The sequence below is a fragment of the Lingula anatina genome, chromosome 4 (genome assembly GCF_051362555.1).
Source record: "Lingula anatina isolate TDL-2025a chromosome 4, LinAna3.0, whole genome shotgun sequence".
NCBI classification, from domain to species: Eukaryota; Metazoa; Brachiopoda; class Lingulata; order Lingulida; family Lingulidae; genus Lingula; species Lingula anatina.
This window is the reverse complement of record NC_141770.1, coordinates 13524087-13544763: the sequence shown is the minus strand read 5'-3', so window position 1 is coordinate 13544763 and position 20677 is coordinate 13524087. Positions and strand designations below refer to the sequence as shown.

The 20677-nt window shown below is 35.4% G+C and overlaps 2 protein-coding genes across 4 annotated transcripts in view; one reads left to right on the top strand and one right to left on the bottom strand.

Annotated features, from left to right (window-relative positions):
- The window catches only part of LOC106153148 (protein virilizer homolog), a 43145-nt gene that overhangs the window by 10980 nt on the left and 11488 nt on the right, over window positions 1-20677 (bottom strand). The window contains exons 18-21 of the mRNA XM_087010790.1: window positions 1675-1878; window positions 1125-1276; window positions 620-766; window positions 252-347 (exon numbers count right to left, since the gene is read on the bottom strand). Of these exons, the coding sequence (XP_086866916.1) occupies window positions 252-347; window positions 620-766; window positions 1125-1276; window positions 1675-1878 (599 nt within the window). The remainder of the gene's footprint in view (window positions 1-251; window positions 348-619; window positions 767-1124; window positions 1277-1674; window positions 1879-20677) is intronic.
- Window positions 9206-13639, top strand: LOC147762331 (uncharacterized). 3 transcript variants are annotated; one of them, XM_087010652.1, is made up of 2 exons: window positions 9206-9766; window positions 11669-13639. In XM_087010652.1, the coding sequence occupies exon 2, from the start codon at window positions 12485-12487 to the stop codon at window positions 13331-13333; it is 849 nt and encodes a 282-aa protein (XP_086866778.1). In that variant the 5' UTR covers window positions 9206-9766; window positions 11669-12484; the 3' UTR covers window positions 13334-13639. The 3 variants fall into 3 exon arrangements, with proteins under 3 accessions (XP_086866778.1, XP_086866780.1, XP_086866779.1); XM_087010654.1 differs by having other exon boundaries at window positions 9206-9770; XM_087010653.1 differs by having other exon boundaries at window positions 9206-9776.

Here is a 20677-nt window from a genome sequence, read left to right as displayed (position 1 = left end):
AAATTATATACAGAAATATAGTAAAACAAAAAGAAGACAAAGTTGCAAGTCTCTTGCTTGATCTGAAGACATTTTTTTCAGATGACATACAATCTGAACTTTCTCATAAATCATACCAAGCATACAAGCCATATGAGTACAAGTCAAATAAAAGATTGAAAGAATCCAATCATATCATTGAAAATATCATTGAAAAATGATTTAAAAATTTTTTTGTTTTATATCAGGACAGAGCAGCAGACGACTGTTACCTTCTGGGCATCCTCGCTGAGTTCTCCACTGAGGCAGATGGAACACATCACAGTGTGCAGTTGGAACAGAGTTGGCAAACTGGTAAGATCCTGGAACTGGAATATAACAACATTGTCAGATAATAACTAGGCAGCAAGGCTGCTGTATGTGCAGACATTAAATATTGAACAGAGTTGCCAGAATTGTCAGGTCCTGGAACTGGAATATAACAATAACATCTTTTCTCTCTTTTACACTATTCAACATTCAAAACTAACAGATAAAATGGAAAAATTGTAAAAACATACATCTCAGCTTATAATTTCCAGGCAGAGACTGAATCAAACTTTACAAGAAAACAAATATAGGCTCAACAAATATGACTCACAGCAGATCCTCTTGCATGGACCAGATGTGACAGTGTTGCCTTGACAATGGCCAGGGTGGGCTTTATGAACGCCATGATTAGAGCTTGATACTGGTAGCTGCTGGCTATACCCTGTTGCCATGGCAACAGTTGCAATTCTCCAATTTTCTGGCAACAAAAAGAAAAGGGAAAGAACATGTTATAGGGATATCTTATAGATAAGTAGTTAAACTGTCTTCATATAAACATTAAGGCAGGTGGTACATTTCTATACCTTAATGCTGACATACAAACTGTAGAAAAAATGTGATTATAAAACACAACATTACAAACAAATATAAACTGAAGCTGATGAAAAGTTGTTAGTCACATTTTCTTATATACCCAGCATAGCATAGCATAGATGAAGCTGAAAATATTGATTCTTTTCAGACAATATCAGTTACACATTAGAAAGGAATCCTGAACCATCATCTGCACTGATCTGTAACAGTTTTAAAACTTCTGGGCCACACAGTTGACTTACCTGCAGAATGTTGATGAAGACGGGGAAGCAGTCAGCACTGAACAGCTCTATTATAACATACTTGTACTTCAGCTCCTGTGTGTGTTCTGAATAAATAAATAAATAAATAAATAAATAAATAAATAAATAAATATGCCTGTTGAATATCAACTCTGCATTATTTCAGTGCAAGTATTAATAAAGCATGTAAGTAGCAATTACTGAAATAAGAAAGGGGGTCTAAGCTGCCCCCTCTCTCCCCTTTCATCCACTCTCTTTCAGGAAGCAGCCAACCCACTTCCCAAATGAATGACTAACTAACTTGATAATGTGGCTAATAAGTGCTCAAGTTAAACAAGTAACTAAATAGGGCCACTATACTAAAAACATTTAGAAACCCCAGGACCATAGCCAGGGGGGGTCAAACAAACTGCCTTTTTGCTAAGAAAAGGTTAGCGTAAAATTTGATCCAGTAACAGGAAGGTTTCATGGGTAAAGGTCCATTTTTCAGATAAAGAGCCCCCTCTTTGAAATTGCTGGCTATAGGCATGAACCCCATGTCTGTGCTTACCTCCTTGATTCTCTACATCAGGGGGCACAGCAAGGTGTCTCAGGATCCTCAGGATGGTCACCAGCCCCTTGGGGAGCCCCAGCACCTCTTCATTGTACTGCTTCAGTAACTTGATCACCTCCGGGAGACCTTCATATGTATAACTAGGCAGCGTCTTTGTGGGGATTAGCCAGTCATGGAGCAGAGTGATCTTACTGGTAACTTCTGGATGATAAATGTCATTTTTTTTTTTAAATTAACCTGAAGAGGTTCATCAACTTAAAATGTATATATCATTTAATTAAATTAATTTATTTTGGTATATTCTGTAATACCTATGACCCAAAGGATATCATATACAAGAGGAACAACAAAATGATAAGATATTATACTGAGCTTAGTTAATGTGATTGCCTGGCTATTTAACACTGTGCAGTCCTTCTCCTAAACATCAGTTTCTGAAAGACCATCCACTGTGATGGCTGAAAGCTTCACCTGTGCAAGATTTTCACTGTTTTTTTTCAGAGGACATTTCAAATATACAAGTTTTAACTGAAAATAAACTTATGATTGTTTTGGGGAATGCCTAGGATACACCTCAGCACAATGTGACTTTTATATAGTTGCTTCAAAAGAATTTATCAACCTCAACTATCACAATGGGAAAATAGTGTAAATAATTCAAACATTTAGATTACAGATTAATGATACCAATAATTTAATTGCCTCAGAGTCTGTTTTCAATCCACCACAGTTTTGCAATCTCAGTCAATTCCTATTCAAATGTACTGTAGCAGCAAATAAAGCACCGTGAAATCATGAAGCATTATGCTGACTTGACTCCATCAATATACAGATTGAAGTCTCAGAGCATTTCGCCAGTTTTGACATAACACATGGATCCTGTCTGACTTCAAATCTAATTTTAAACTTCCAGAACCTATGAAAATCCATAGATAACTCTGATACTTTCCATTTAAAGCCTGGCAAAAAATAAATAATAATAATAAAAAAACAAGAGAAAATATTTCTCCTTTGGTGGACATTACCAGTTAAGTTATCTCAGGTTTGCCAGAGTTAAGTGATCAAATGAAAAGATTTTTTTTCATCATGTTTTGAACCTAAGAACAACACATGAAAACACAGTGGAATTCAAAATACTTGCTGATGAGAACTGCTGGATAATACAAAACCCTTAAGACAAAAGGGGGAGGGCATTTCTGGATTAAAATTTACTTTTTTTAATATTGAACCATAATGTGAACTTCATTTTCTCCATTAATTCCATCTATTCAAAAAAAAAAAAGTACATCAAAAATGGCTTTTAACCAAATCTACTATTAAGTATCACCTTTTCATTACCTTCAGGACAAAAGAAACTCATCATCATCATCCCTAGACATATAGTGAGACTCTTTGTGAGTTCTTAAATATGTATTGGTATTAATACACCTAATGCTTTTTTAAAAACTGTAAACATGGTACGTGAATTTACAAAGTGATAATCAATTTTGATTAAAATGCACACAAATAAGCAGGCAGGCAAGCATGCACAAAAGTTTTGCCTTAAACTAATATTTCCCCCCCAAGACTGACACTTCAGTGGGAATCTATAAAGAAAAGTGATGTTCTGGAAAAAATCAACCGAGTCCCATTTGTGTCAGATCACAGATTTTATCTGGGAAAACCATGATCATGGTAAAAATGAAGTCGGGGGGGGGGGGAGGATTCTCTGTGTCTAACCTGAAATGCAATGAACAGAAAAGGGTTATCAATAATGAAGAATCAAAATGAATTTTTTTTCATACTTTACTTCCCTTCTATGTCTGGAGTGGGTGCACTCGAGCTATAATGAGTTTTGTGGCAGTGCCAACTGCTGATTTTGGTTGCATGCATATAAGATAAATTTCACAGGGTGGATGAATTATCTTGCTCAAGACGTCTGGCGAGCTTGTCAATTCATCACTATAATGACATAAAATGCAACTTTATGCAAAAATGTTTAACATTTATACAATGAATTTTTTGTTCATTTGGCTGACATGTTTAGCTATTTTGCTAATTATATAAAATCACTTATTTCAGTATTTCATTTCCAGGGAAAAATTTTAATGATTACTGACTTTTGGTGTGAAATAAATAAATGTAAATAACATATTTCCTAGTGTCATCAACACATGTTCATTAACACCCTATAAATAAGTGTATTGCACTGACTTTTTGCTTGACCTGGTTCAAGTAAATGGATACACGCAATTATCGTTCTATTGATTTGTGTAAAATTTCCATAATTGAGGATACACGGTTATTTAAATTCACAAATTGTTCAAATGGATGATTTAACATGAAATCGAGATCTACACACATTTTAGCTAGACAGATAACAGGGAGATAAAGAGACAGCAAAAATGGCTGTGTTGTCCCCGTACAAATATCAATGTTGTACCCTTAACACACGACTGAAAGGAACTTTTTCATCCAATAAATGATAAGATGTAAATCTACCTTCTTCAGAAAGGTCAGTGGTTTCCTAATAAAACTAAATTGAAAACAAACTCTAACACAGCACCTCAGCAGGTCATCTCGACTTAGGAAGTTCTAAATCTTGTCAACGCTCTTTTTTTTTTTTTTGCTATTAAAATCATCCCTCAGTAAAATTACTGCCTTATCATCTAATGGTAACACACACATACTGTGACCCCATCCCCAGGAAATCTTGTAGTTGTGACCTATAGTATTCTGTTCAACTAAATCAGTAATAGAATCCTTTTTAATAGAAAACTGCACTTTCTTAAAACATTTTTTTTATTGGTACCCTTTACTCAAGAGTGATGTGCCAGAAAATTCCAAATGTCAGCATTTCCTATCATGAAAAGTGCCCATTTCTGAAACACTCATGAGGAAAGTGAACCTAAAATACTTTTATATCTGATGATTCTCAAAAGCTACAGTGATCAGAAAGAAATTACAAACTTCTGTATATCAGTCTCAATCTAAATGTTGAACGTTTTGTGCCAAATCCACAGGAACTGTTTTATAGACAATTTTTTATCCTATAATTCCCAAAAGATTTAATAATAGATTCTTTGAGAACAAAGCTAATTCAAACTGAGCTAGTAAAAACTGTCGTTCAACAACACTTAAGTCTTGCAGTGTGTCCTTATTCTAATAGCAAGTACTGGTCTTCATGAAGTAGCCCATCTGGGCCCTGTAACTCGAAAGCATCGCCTATTGCGAATAGCGATATCACATAGAGGCTACAGTGTATTTTATGGGGTGAGTATCGGCGAGTTATGGAATCAAGAAGATTGCGATTGGTCGCAATGCTTTAGAGTTACGGGGCCCTGGTTTTAGCAGTCTAAGAGAAGTCCAAAGATTTTGAAGCCATCTGAAAGACTTGAGATTCTGACTTTAGAACAGAGGCCAGATAGCAACCAGTCTAGAAGTGGTAATATGACTTTAATAACCACCCCAACAACAAGATGCCACAAATTAGATACCCACATATCCCATCACTTTAGTTCAAAGCAAATCTTGTTCTAAATCAACATCAAGATGCTCTTTACCACAGTTAATTATCAACATGGCAACAAAGACAAGGCATATATACTGCTGAGACAAACACTGAAGTTATGGCTTGAGATAAAAGTCAATAAGAGCTTTCCATGAATAATGTCCCTAATATGGGAAAATGGCAGGATATCAGTTTGACTCCAACTTGAATGTCTGTAAAATATTTCAATAAAAAAGCTTTTAGCTATGAATATTCTTCATACATTGAAATAAACACATGCCAACTTCATATTTTTAAGGTGAAAGATGGTTTGACAAGCCTACCAATGATACTATGGCAACATATATAGTTTAAGATATATTTTCCTTTGGACCAAAATCTGGTCATTCTAGCCCAATCAATCAATATTTTGTACTAATTCCATAATAATAATTATTGGAAAAGGCATTGCCACATTTCGTATTTTTCTGTAACTAAATCAGAACTTGTTTACCAATTGGCTGAAATTGGCTATAGTGCTAGTGTAATAAGAATACATGCATACAAAACATGAAGCAGTAAGAGAGAGAGAGAGAGAGAAAAGAGGAAAGGAAAGGAGGGAGGTAGGGAGCATGAGCAAAAAAACAAACAAACAATATATATATATATATATATATATATATATATATATATATATATATATATATATATATATATATATATATATAATAGAAAAAAATATGAAATAAAACATGCATAGACGATGTATTAACATGGACTTGTTGGGTTGGGTGAATGATTTATAATATACTACAGGGGCGTATCCAGCAGTATTTTCTGACAGTCTACCAAATTATCTTTGTTGATCTATCCTCCATTTTTGACCGTCTTCCAACCAGAAGACGCCCTCAATCCGCCCCATAGTACCACCATTTCTCTAAGTTTCTGTGCCATGTCCCCTGAGCTGTCATATTTCAGTCCATTACACTGAACTACTGGATAGTGTGAAATAAAACACATTATCTCTCATTCTGAAACTTCAATCATTTCTTGACCATTCAATCTTGGCTAAATGGCACTGATGTAATTCTATTTCCCATCAGAATAATACAAAAATAATGCTAATAGAAACTAATGCCCATTGCAGAAGTACTCTATCATCTGTCAGTAGATGTCCCTAGTGACAAATTAGACACCAAGACAGGACAAAGGGGACTCTCAAAGGAAGGTCATGTGAAACAACTACTTTATTTATGGCACATCCAAGAGAATTAAGAAAAGGGCTAAGGGCACTGCGAAGAAATTTTTTATAAAATATGATATGTTGAGCAATTTGCACCCCTCTAATCAGTCCTTTCTCCCATTTGGTTTCTCACTAAATTGCTTTCAGTTTAAGCAGCTTAGATGTCTGACACGCTTACTGAAGCTACTAAACGATAATTAACTAGAAAAGCACTCTGAGAGCGCAGACCTCCGCCAAGGCACCGATTTTTGATTATTATTGATTATTGATTGTTTTATGATCCGGATCACCACCAAAAACTAATCATCTCTTCTTTGGCCCACTTATGACAGTTCCTGAAAATTTCATCAAAATCAGTCCATAACTTTTTGAATTATGTTGATGACAAACAAACAAACAGACAAACAGGGGTGAAAACATAACCTCTTTGGTGGAGGTAATTACCCCCTAGCAGTTTCAGTAGGCGTGACAAAATCTAACCCGCTTAAGTTGATAGCAATTTCCCCCTGGAGATAGATCGTTCCATGGTTAATATGATAGGCACTGGGAATGGTCCCTATGAGACCCCTGTAATATCAGAGGGTAGAAAAGATGTCCCCCACCAACTTCACCTGCCCATGTACACTAGTCAGTCAAAGCTAGTTAAAGTCAAAGCGGCTGTTGTTTTGTTTAACAATTTTTTTCATCAGATATTTCTAATGAATAACTGACTTGTTTTATGATCAATCTTGTTACATTCTTTTTTGTCTATGATGACTATAATATATGCTTGGGTTTATAATTACATGTACATACATGAAACAAAAGATTATAAAAGTACATATCTCATCTCTTCCATCAAAGTAAACCTAATCACGACTAAATTATCAGCTTTTAATCCTTGAGATCAAACAGTGCACACATGACCAGAGGCCAATCACATGAATACCCTGAACCTGACCTTGACCCTGACCTTGACCTATACCTCACTCCCAAGAGAAGCCATTCAACATCAGATCAAATATATAAAAGAAGAATGTTTGGCAGCTACAATGACTTCAACCTCATACATCATGTGAGATGAAGTCCCAGAGCTAAAACCCTACGCAACATGTTCATACTCGATTGCGCATCTAGTACTCTCCTCAGAATATGCATAAAGGGATCATTTCCTAAAATGAATTGACTTCTTACCTAGGCTGTATACATCACAGTTGCATAAAGATGATTTAGAGGCACGCCTCCACACGCCTCTCTTCTGAAAGTAGTTTCTCATGCATGTAAAGCCTCACTAAGTCTGATGTGCTGATACAGTTTTTACATACATTTACAAATTACAATCATTCATTGCTTTTTCATCTGCAGTTTCTCATTACTGAATGATCCAGAAACTGTACAATCCTTTGCAAGATATGCTACTGTCCTGCCTTATATAATAAATTATTTTTGGCTCTCTGCAAGACACCATGAGGTCATCTGAAATTATAGTATAAGATGGACAATTGCATTGCTATACACGGTGCTAGATTTTTATTTATTTATTTATTTATCTATTTATTTATTTTTGTCTGTGAACAGTATTTTAAGTGAGGGGCAATAAACACGTACATAAATATTTACTGTGTAAATTACAATGTAGAGATTATATGTCAGTATCTGTTAGATCACAACCTTGTAAAAATGTGCTCGAATCAATAAATACATTACATAAAATAATTGTATAAGTTTTTTAAAGCACAGTAAATGCATATTCTACTGTAGAAGGTCATTTATCAAACACTGTTAGCTTTTCTCTTGGTAGTCAATACATTAAAATCTTAAGAACCTAAGATCAGTTCTCATTCTGTAGGGCATTTTTTTTTCTTTTGAAAAAATGTAACTCCCTTCTTTTTGAATTTTTTTTCTTTAATTGTTTGTGTGTACAATACTACTTTTGGTGCAGCCGAGTAACATCAACCACTTTTATGATCCATCATCACCACACCACACCTCATCCTGGTAAGAAACCACTTGTACAGCTTCAATCTTCTTGACTTATTCCACTTTGAAGGAACTAAGTCTTTTACACATAAGCCTGCTTGGGAGATAAACACCCACTCATACTCTTCCACATATCGCATGAACAGTTCTGACTTGGCTATTTTGAACAGAGTCCTAGTGTAGTCATGATCAGCTATTTCAAAGTGGCGAGTGGGTATTTTTCTGAAAATGTGAACTTTTTTATTCTTATAGTTAAAACCTGACCTGGGCAGTGGCATAGAATCCGAGTCAAAGTTTAACTCAGAGAAGCCCACAGACAAGATGGAAATTTCTACAGAAAATGCTTAAATTTAGAAATGTTAGATCTTGTTTTTATTCCAAGATACTTTTTCATTAATAATAATAATAATAATAAATTAAAGTGAGAGAAATCCAGCAGAAAGACCTGGATGTATGGCCATTGTTTATCCCACCAATTTTGCTTGAATTCTAGGAGTAATTACCGTAGTCATAAATTCTGAATGCAAAATCAATGTCTTGTAATTCAAACCAGAGCCTCCCTCTAGCAGTAGATCCAATCACACGCTAATCAAAAATAATAATGGAACAAGGTGCCAGAGGCACCACCCCCTTTGAGGAACCATCCACTCTTAGCCTACAAATACTAAAAGATCTTCAGAGATCTTTAGTGCGATGAGTGCTGCATAGGAGGGGGAAGGGACAATGTAAGCAACAACACCAACAAATAATTATAATTATTATAGTGCTATCCATTAAGTGTCACTTTCCTATCACCACCCCTTGAGAGCCCCTTGCAAATCACACCACTGTGTTAGGTATTCCAAAGGCGGGGTGTCCTTAGAGGGGGGCACCACAACTTCACATCCATCCACCAATGAGGAGAGTCCAAAATTAGGGCAAACACAGTGTATCAAGTTGGACAATATACCTGTGAATAAGCTGGGCAAACAAACACCTGCTGCAAAAGAAATCAGAAAAACCAAACAAGAGTAAGTGAATTGACTTTAGAATAAGAATCGGGCATTATTGAACTGAGTGGTGTGTTATTACACATGGTGTTGTTCTACATTGTATCAGTGCACTGGACCACTGTGAGCATGATTAATCCTCTCCCTGGGCATGTTTCGATCTGGAACAACAAGTCTTTACAATGACTGTTAACTAGCTGTCACAAGCAAGTTCTGATACACTACATACACCAGCAGATTCACTGCCGAGGAGACACAGAGAAAGACTGATCTGACTTCACAGTAACTTCTTGCTGCTAGCTACATAAGTGTTCACTTCACTGCTTTTCATGGCTTAATAATTAGCAGAGGACGGTGGATATGTATTAGCTACATCAAAACTCAAGAGAAGTGGATGAATTGCAGCTGATGTTACAAGTTGACATTGAGGTAAGTATGTGTAAGTGGGAAAAATCCTAATATCTGCATTCAAATTACTTCACTTCGGGTAGAACTGTTGATAAAACTAATTGCTATTATCTAACCCATACAATTAAATCAAATTAAGCAGAGTAAATTTAAATCCACTCATTTTATTTTAGTTTTATGACAAAGCAATTTAGTATTCGGAAAGCTTTTGTTAAAGTGTTGATATAATTTAACGATATCAAAATAAAAAAAAAAAAAAAACAAGTAAAAAGTGCATGCTACTTTGAGCAACATTTCATCCAGAAGCTGAAAAACTCAAGTTGTTAATTCAGTGCTATAAACAAGTTAAAAAAAGTTAAAAAGGTCAAAAGTAGTATTTATATTCCCTTAAACAACAATATCATAAACTTATTACTAAGACAAACAGCCTGCTTCTTTCAACAAATAGATTTCTGAAGTTTCCCCCATAACTGAATACAGTTTTATAAAAGGTATTATAATGTGCCGTATTGGTATAATTTATGGATTTCATATCAATTTGCCAGCCTATGAAAAGCAAAGCAATGCAAAAAAAGAAAAAAAAAAAAAATAATAATAATAATAATAATAATAATAATAATAATAATACAGAAACAAAAGGAAAAAAGGGTATTGATAATTCAGGCTGCTGAAATCTAGATACTGGCCAAACCTGAGCATTGAACTTGTAGAGCATCAGTTTCTCAGGACCTCTCCTCAGTACTCTTAGCCATCTTGGGCAAATGCACCCATTTTCAATTACACATTGACATGTCATGTGGAGATTAATGGAAACCACAAATTACTCCCAATACCTACCCCCTCCACACACAAACAAATATGCACGCATGCATTGCATGCATGCAGGCACACACACACAGACAGCAATAAAAAATATTATGGAAGATCTGCATGTTGAATTGTTGTCATAGTGCCACTGGAAAAACTTCTTATACACAATACAGCAAGTTTTCTTCTAAAGCCACTCTACAGTGGTCCTCACTCATGTGCCTATTTACCCATTATTAGCTAACAGATATTGAATTGATTATTTATTTTTTTGCCTTAAAGTGCATTTTCCACTTAAAGTAGAGTCTTCTTTGTCTATGATATTTTCTACCTACCACTCAATTAATCCTTATTTCTAAATGCACAACAAACGCACACAAAAAACAATAATGAAAGAGAGAAAGAAACAAATGGCAAAATGTCAAAAATCTTCACACGAACGCCTCCCGCTTAGTAGTGGAAAAGGGTCGTGTGATCAATTTCCCAATACATCCAATTAAACCCATTGTGTGGCCTGGAAGCCACACAAACGGAAACACGTACAGAAAACACAGACAAAGAGTTCAGAAATCAGTCGATACACAGAAAACCTCATATAAACAGCAGTTGCTTGCCTCTTTTGCTTGCATAGCAGCCAAGTAGTAGTGATGGGATATGATAGACACCGGCATTGGGTTACAATCAGTTAGGAAAGGTATTCTACGCAGGTCCTGAACTGTCTCTAAGCCTACTCCAACACTATTACTTTAACAAAAAAGCTGCAAAAACTATCTTTTTGGCTTTAAAAATGCTGCAGAAAACTCTCTTTGGCTTTAAAAATGAAAATATTCTATCAGCTTTTCAATATTTTGAATTGTTTTTTTGAACAATAACAGAGTAAGAGAGGGTCAGATAACTCATGATGCCCTGTAATCTTTCGAGGAAGTCAAGCAAAAATGTTTTATGGCAACTACAGCCAACATGTATTTTCCATGTCAAAATTATCTGGAAATCACTCACATTGGATCGAATAATTCTACATTACAACTGTGCTGCAGAGTGTTACAATAGTCTGTATAATAATAATAATCAATTGTGCTTTTATTTTCCAAATGTGATTTTGTGTTCACATTACAGTTGCTGCGTCTGTTTGCACACCAGCCTTCATCAGAGAAGAGAAACGGAACAGTTTTACCAAGGAGTGGAAGGTACACCCACTGATCACATTGGTTGGATATATAAGTGTAAAGACTCGTGATAACTGCTGGGGGTGGTCACTGGTGACCAACAATAACAATTACCGACTGTGACCAGCTGGTATTTTACTGAAGCACTTTATCTAGAGACAGAAAAATCCTACAAAGTTCTGAAGGCATATATAAATATGTACTATTATAATCTGAATTATATATAACCAGGATGCATAACATGTTTGGTGGCCTTCAGCCATCAGCAAATTTCTGGAAATCTAGTCAGCAGCCATGATTTGTACACTTCACAGTGAGTGACGACAGCAAGTGTCAACGAGTGAGTGACAACAACTAATTAATATCACCTTGTTTGTCAACCATTCCGATGGCTGATGCAGATGGACACTTTAAGTACATTCATGTTCACCTGGATATGGATCTTACTATTGCCATTTATCCACTTTTGAGCAACTTCTGACTAAACACAGATTCAACTGAATTCAAGTGTTAGTCTATTGTAGAGAAACAATAGATATACATACTTTTAGAAACCCCATATCACAACCCTAAGGATATAAGATCAGAAATCATATTGGCCTAGAGGACACTGGACAAGTTTATTATAACCAGACTTTATTGTAGTTTTTCGAACTTCTGTTTACACAATCCTCTTAGATAACTGGATAAGACTGGCTTAATTCACCTGGTCTGGACACAGGATATTTTTTGGACAATTAGTCCACCTTAGTGGACCTTGGTCAGCATGTGGCCATATTTCAAGAACTACCTGTTGTCTGTAGTAACCTATGTTACACTTCAGATGTTAGGGAATGCAGCACCTGTTGCTAACATAACCATAACAACAACAGCGAGTACAGTAGCAGTACTGGACAAACCCAGTAAGGAGCAACCGCTAAATGTTACCTCGGCAAAGTTGCTACCTGGAGATATACACAATCACCCCACAATACCTGCCAGAAATATTCACTCCATTGACGGGCTTAGCGGTACTCAAACGCACGATGATGTCGGGGAATTCATACCCCTGTATTTTGTCGCAATTATTGCCGTGCTTTCAATCACCACGTGCAGTACAGCAACGGTGTTGATTGTACTTTGTGCATGTCAGTGCAGGAAACGACAAGGCGCAGGAGGTGAAAACACAGATGCAGCAGATAGCAGTCTTAGCTATAATAGTAGCAGTGATCACGAATTAGGAATAGATGATGATGATGATGATGACAGTGATGAAGATGATCTCAATGAGGATGTCGCCTCTACACAAGCACTACGCAGTCAGAAGGACATGCCTCTCAAGGAAAGTGGAGGTCTACTACAGCAAAATGAAAGTGAAACCGATCCTCAACAAAGTGAAAGTGATAAGTTACTCCTCAACGGAAATGACCACAACACCAGTGTGATAGTCCATAACGAGACGGCTGCACTAGGTGACACTCAACCAAAGTCCAACAGGGCCAATTTCATCAAACACAATGATGAAAATTTTCAGAAGGATCATGAACTTGTGGAGCTTTTGCCTCTCAATCAGAATTTAAATACTCAAATAAAGGATATTAATACTACAGCAAGCAACAGTCAGGATAATGTATAAAAATATTCTGGATTCAGAAGGAGAAAAGGAGAGGAGGACATGCATGGAACCTGTGCCATCAAATCCTTTTTTGCTCCATCAGATCTTTGAAAAGACTCAAAACATTTACACTGATAGCAAAAGAATTATGAAACTAAGATACTAAAGAATTATACAATCTTGTCCACTATAACTGAGAAAATTACCTTTTAAAAATTGAGAATTAGTATTTTAGCTTGAGTCTAGTTAGTGGCACTTCACAACTTACTGAAATCTGCAAATCTTGAAATAATAAAATGATCAGAATAATAATACTGATGTACATGAGTAACAAATGTTGGGTTTTTATGTACTCAATCTTCATGTGGCTAACAGTTGTCTATCTAGTACCATCACCCTGGAAATAAAAGCATGCATTAAACATGCATAAAATCACTAAGCCATAATTCTGATGAAAACATCTCATTTGGACTAAAAACCTAATAGAGAAAGAATTAAAACTAATTGCTGTGAACAGTTTTGCTGAGCCATAAAACTTACGATTGGATTAACTTCCTTTAGCTGGCCAAAATGTAGTTAATTACTGATAACTAGAGTTTAAAATCAGCACTTCTGATAGTTCCTGGAATTTTATTTCCCAATTAGTACCTCCACTTGTTGCCCAGTTTATATGCATATATAGCTCATTTCCAAATTACATTTTCTGAATCAACTAATTATGAATTTAGGCTGGCCGATAATTATCACATTTCCAAATGACTTTTTCTGAATCAACAAATTATGAATTTAGTCTGGCCGGTAATTATCTCATTTCCAAATTACGTTTTCTGAATCAACTAATTATGAATTTAGTCTGGCCGATAATTATCTCATTTCTAAATTATGTTTTCTGAATCAACTAATTATGAATTTAGTCTGGCCGATAATTATCCTTAAAGTACAGATGGTAAAAAAAATGTGCATGCAAAACGTAAAAGCAGATATTTGTCTTAGCAGCCCTACCAATTATTTTCCAGTTTCAACAAGCAAGTGTGTCAAATCTGATTTTTTTTCATAGGTAGGTTTCTCTTCTTTATCCCACAAATCAATTTCAAACATCTTCACTTTCAATTTTTACCCCTTTTAATACGCTTCATCAATTTTGTTCAAATCTGTCAAGATATTTTCATCCACAGAGGAATGCCAGAGTATCATTTGTTGTCACTTTGGTAAAGAACTTCAAGAGCCAATTTTGGGATGTCAATTTCACCAGTTTTTTTAACCTTGTTTTAACTAGCTATAGTCGCACAGTAACAGAATCATAAAAAAAAAAAATTGTACCTAACGTACAAACACGGCGGACAGGGTATTGCAATTTCTAATCCACTTTTAGCTTAAATTTTCAATCTACCTTGACACAAGACTTCCTGAGACAAAGTACTTCTGTAAAACCGGTCCTCAGCTAATGAATGTCAAAGATTTAACTACTTTGTCAGCACATACTTTAGAAGGTTAGCCTCCAGCAGCTGGCCTCATCAACATTACAGTCTCTATTCCCCACGTTTGATCAAGTTTGGTACAGTATGTAAATCCCAAATGATATTATGCTGGCAATACCTGAGAAATATATTCTGACATATCTCTAGAGCAAATCAGTTTCATGTCAAAAAGTAAATTTTTTAAATAATATAATAATATATAATAATTTTTTACATGATAACACACACACACACACACACACACACACACACACACACACACACACACATTGCTTTGTTTTTTTTTAATTTGTGGATAATTACCATATTCAAGTTCAGGTGTAATTTTCTTCCACTAAAAAGCACATTCCAAATTCAAATATTTTCTCTTTATGGAATTAGGTTTGCTTGCGGCCAATATCACAACAGTGTTATCAATCATTGAAACACACTAATTACAATTTACCATGACTGGCAGTCAGTAAGTGCATGTTTGATGGGAATATCAATTAAATAAAGTATCAAAATAATTGATGCATCTTCTGGCTTTTTTTTTTTTTTTTTTAACAGTTGCCAGTTGTTAAATTTCACAGGGAAAGTACCTAATCTGGACATATTTACAGGTAATCATAAGCAAGTGGTCAGTAGCCAACTAATTTATACATATAATTAAATTATAACAGGCTTGTTGTTGACTTGGCAATGACAATAACTACTCAACACCATGATTCGTGTTTCATAATCCTACTATTCTTGATGGGCTACTGGATCTATATGCCATTGTACAATAATATAATCTGATATTCATTAGTTTTATACTGAGTCTTTAGACTTTTTGCAAAACAGGCTGAGAAATTTTAGTCAGGTGGGACAAAGGTGACTAGAAATATGACTTTCGCTCCAGTCTCAAATCCCTTCCAGGCAGCAGATGACCATAGGGCTAGGAAAGTTTTAATTACCAATGACTTATAATTAAAAGTAATATCTTCCCCGACCAGTGTCTGCAATGGAAAGTGGATTTCATGGTTATTTTTTCTCAAAAAGATCGCCTGGGCAGCAGACAGACATATTAACTGACTTCAGCAGCCGAAGGAGGCATTCAAGACTCGGCTTTACATCTATCATAGACTGAACAAGCCCCTGTATAACATCTGGCAGAGACAGGCTAATGCAGACAACTGATGTCAGAGAATGTCCGTGAAAAATGATGACCATTTTCTCTCTAATCATAAAAACAATTATCATTTGCATTGTCATGACAGTTTTCTTCTGACAAATGACACACTTCAAGGGTAATTAGTGACAATATCAATGGGCCTCTTTAATAAAATTTTGTCAGAATAAAAATGAACCCTCTGTCTCTCTCTCTCTCTCCCTCTCTCAGTATGACACATTCTATGATTAAGTACAGGTGGAATCTTAAAACCACTCTACATAAAACCAATAAATTCCCAGTATATTGTACCAACACAGCTGAGCCTTTCAAAAATCCACATTTACTTCATGCCATGAATTCTTCTATAATACAAAACCATCTAAATATCATTTATTCAAATAGTCTAGTACACTAATATCCCATAGGCCCCAGAAATGGCCTGAAAGCAATACAATAACTATATGTAGTTTGAACTTATATTTTTACACTAAAGAGAGTACACAATATAACAGCAATTCTTGCCATTTTTCCATTAGCTTCAGAAAATCAAGTTGTTACAAAATTTAAAAAAAAAAAAACATCTCTTGTATATGGAGTTTGTTGCAAAATTGAGTATGGGATGACAGAGGAAAACCTGTCAGAAAAAAAGTTGCTCTTGCAATTTTTCTCTTTGTTGTTAATTCTTTTGACCGTCACTTCAAACATTTGCATATCTTGCCCCTTATTATCTGCAGAGCACAGACAAGAGCAATCAATACCAAAAACACACACATTCCTATTTGGGCTGTTTGTTATCAGCTGACCAGGTGTACAGAGACATTAGGATTATTGATATTCTACCTTTTCACTGTCAAAAACAATAGTAATACAAACTTTCTCTACAGCATAAGGGAAACACTCAACACAGCATTAACATTGACACTTATTTTATCAATTTTAAGCCACAACTGTTTTTCAAAAGAGGGGTAAATAGAGCTTAGTATTTAGTAGTACAAGGTTAAAAAGGCAAAAAAAATAATGAAAAAATTTCATTTATACAGTGAAATATGGGTATCATCAGAAACAGCCCAAGGTCTCATGCCTTAGCTTAAAACAATCCCGATTTTGCAAATTTGAAGGAGACCATAATGGCAGATAAGCAAGTGTGGTGTGACGACCACCAAAAAAAAAAAAAAAAAAGCCAGTCAAATTTATCTTTAGATATCTTTCTGGATATTCTCAACATTCTGTTCCAAGCTTTTGGGAAGATCCCCACTCATGATGTGAAATCGAAGCTCACATTAGGAAGAAAAGAGCAATTTCATTGCACTCTAGTAATTCCCGTTTTTATCAACCATACACATAAAAGCAATTTGCAAGCAAATTTCTACTGCGTCCTGCTGGTTTCTCTCTTTGTAACATATCCAAGACACACCTTCTTTAGGAAAAGTTCTACTGATATCAGTGGGCTTTCAAAGGCAAACGGCAACAAAAGAAAAGTCAGCTCAATAAATTTTTTTCAGTAGAAGACCATGTTGCCGGAATATGATATGGCATTTCTGTTTTAATTACATATAACCACAATAAATAATCCTTAGCCATTGGCAACCATTTTCAAATATCACACATGCTACAGCACAGACTCAGAGGGTGGCGCCTCATGATCAGATGCATTTCCAACCAAGCTGTGACAGATAAACTTGGTTCTGATCAATTCTTACCATCCCAGCAAAAAACTTGTTATATAAATTCCGATTTCTAACCACAAGAAGTCTATCTAATCTCCACATTGTACCTCTCATCCCCATTTTAATTGAGATTGTCATTTGCTGTAACATGTTAACCCTGATTTCTAACTACAGCAAAGCAAACTAAACTTATGGGACCTGCATTATTAGATTAATAACATTTACACTGGGCATGACAACAGAGGGCCCCCCGAGTCCCTGTGGTTTGTATTTGTGATAAGGTCTGCTGATCAAAATGAAATAAACTACTTAAAATCATCTTAACTTCAATTGAAATGCACCTTGTACTAAGCTGGGGTAGTACTAACACTCACCAATGTAGCCAAATACTAAAACTGACTTAATGTTGGCTAAAGAAACTAGGGTTGATTTGACTTGTTTTAGTCAAATTTAAACCATTTTGCAAAAAAAAAAAAAATAAAATAACGATAAAGTAGTGATTTGGCTAAGTGAAAAAAATTGTTAGCGCTACCCCAGCTAAGTTTCAAGAAACTATAGCTGTTACAGCTAAATATAGTAAAAGATATTACCACATACACATAATTATGCATTTCTGAAAGATCCAATCAATCATTCTCATTTTTCATCACCTCATTATCAATTATAGATGAAGCTGCTATGGATATATGCCACCTCTGTCACTGACAGAAAGCTTTAGTTGCATTGCATGTTCGTTTACTTGTTACACAAACCTCAAAGTGAAATCACACATTATCCTTCACTATAAATCATTAGCATCCCCTATCCACCTCATTCATGTGTTTGCTACATAAAAAACTCAATATTCTCCTTGCATATGAAGTGCTTTGTGATATTTGATAAGTGTTTAATGATAGTACACAGTAAAACAGTTTGTGTCAACAAAAATTAATTGGTTGCTGTGCACAGCAAAACATGATAACAGTAACATCTGAACTAATTATCTGTAGCTTGCAATGCCTATAAGAACTATTTCTCGAACAAAGCAATAATTTTATTTATGACAAGATCCAGTTAAGACTGAATTCATAATTTACTGTAGAATACAACTCTCTCTCTCTCTCTCTCTCTCTCTCTCTCTCTATTAATAACTAAGACATGAATTTTGGATTAAAAAAAAAAAGTAGGAAAAATCAGCTTAATGGCCTTATGACGGAGGCCCGAGTGCTGCTTACGGTGAATGCTACCAAGAAAAAAAATCTGATTTCCAATTCGAACTAAGATAAACTCATGTCTGAAAATTATGTCTGTGAATCTAGCTAGCATCAGGAAGAAAATGCCCTAGTGCACAATTTTTGTTATATAAGATCTTTAACTTTATAAGATTTCTCTTACTTAAACACCGTAGGAGATAGCAGGACAAAATTGCACAAGACTGAAGTACCGCACAACTACAAGTCAATATCTTCATGTGTAAGGTTTCAATGAAGTTGACTGAACAGTTAGGAGGGGATGGGCATTCAAAGGCAGCATGATATAAAAGTACAGTTTTCAAAATTTTTTTTAAATTGTTAAAGGGAAATTCAGGACAGACAGACACAGACAGACAGACAAACAGATAGACGGACAGATGTATGGACCAAAACCCAACTGCTTTAGCTGAGGTTAAGAGACTGATATTTCAGTTCTTTATAGTCAGACCCTACATTTTTCAAAAAAAAAATCTGACCAAATTCAAATCTCTTGAAAGCTGCATGGGGCGAAATTGTTAACAACCAATACACAAAACTTGGCAAATCTTCAATACTAATTCTCCGACCATTACTTCTATACCATCAACATCATCATAGAACATGGATAACAGCCCTTATGAGCGTATTCAGAACAGCGAACTAACAGATCCGCGGATCAAATATGATGACCTGCTTAAAAGGTTGCCCGGAAATTCCCGATTAGACACTGCATAGATTCCCTGCAGAATCGGAATTCAGAACAGCGAACTAACTGGCCCGCGAGCCAAATATGGTGACCAATTAAAAAGCTTGCCATCTAATCCTCTAACACACACTGACTATAGATTCCCCAAGGGGATGTATTCAAGTGGGTCTGCCATATCTGACACGTGGACTAGTTAGTCTGCTGTTCTGAATGTGGCTTTTAACTCTTGATTGCACCCTGATGGCCAGCTAAAAGCCATCTTTATGATAAGTCCTCTAAATGACCTCTCATCAAGCAGGTATTGTTGTAAATGTGATCAGACTGCATTCAGATTGGTGTTAACTACTGTCAATTATTAATATCAACAAAAGCAACACATGTCTGGCTTGGTCAATATCAAGAGATGAATGAATGGAATCTTTCTGACAGCTCTGCACATTGTTGTTGCAGTTATATATTTCTTATAATAATAGCTTTATTTTCTTCTATCAAAAGAAGAAAGCACATATTTGGAAAACAATAAGTTACTATCTTTATAATTTCTGATTAGGTCAGAGTCTACAGAGGGCATATAAATATTAAATAAGTAAGTCTTTAAGTGAAAGTTTCAGTAAATGCTGGTTAAGGAGAAGTTCATGTCTGGAATTTTATTAAATAACAGCAGTGTAAAATGAGAGCTGAATTAGGAAAATAGTTACAAAATCAATATGACAGCTACAATTTGTTTTCATGCAAAGGAGAGAAAAACTTTTTTCCAGCTATAAACCTAATGCTATCCAATGAATAATAAAGAAAAAATTCTCCCAGAGAGCTGACTGGTGCTGGGAAATTAATCACACATTTTAATCTGATAATTTTGCAGATGTTTCCTCCAAGAATATCCCTCAACTCCAATCCAATCTAACTAAGCACATCCATCATCAGATAAAACGTGATAAACAGATATCTGTAGATTCTGATCAAGGGCGACTGAAAATTGGCAAAAAATAACGCACTTAAAAGAGCACCTATTTTGAGCACTAAAGTAAAGTCAGTTTGATATCCACATGCCATATATCAAATCACTGATGGCCTAATGAATAAATGGATGGTAATAAAAGCCTTTAGCGGTAAAATTGTTTTGACACACAAGTGAGTGATAAAGTTAGCTGTCTCAGGCGGGCTTGGC

Bases quoted from the DNA above. Each gene is read 5' to 3' on its own strand.
- LOC147762331 (XM_087010652.1), top strand. From the start codon at position 12,485: ATGTGGCCATATTTCAAGAACTACCTGTTGTCTGTAGTAACCTATGTT.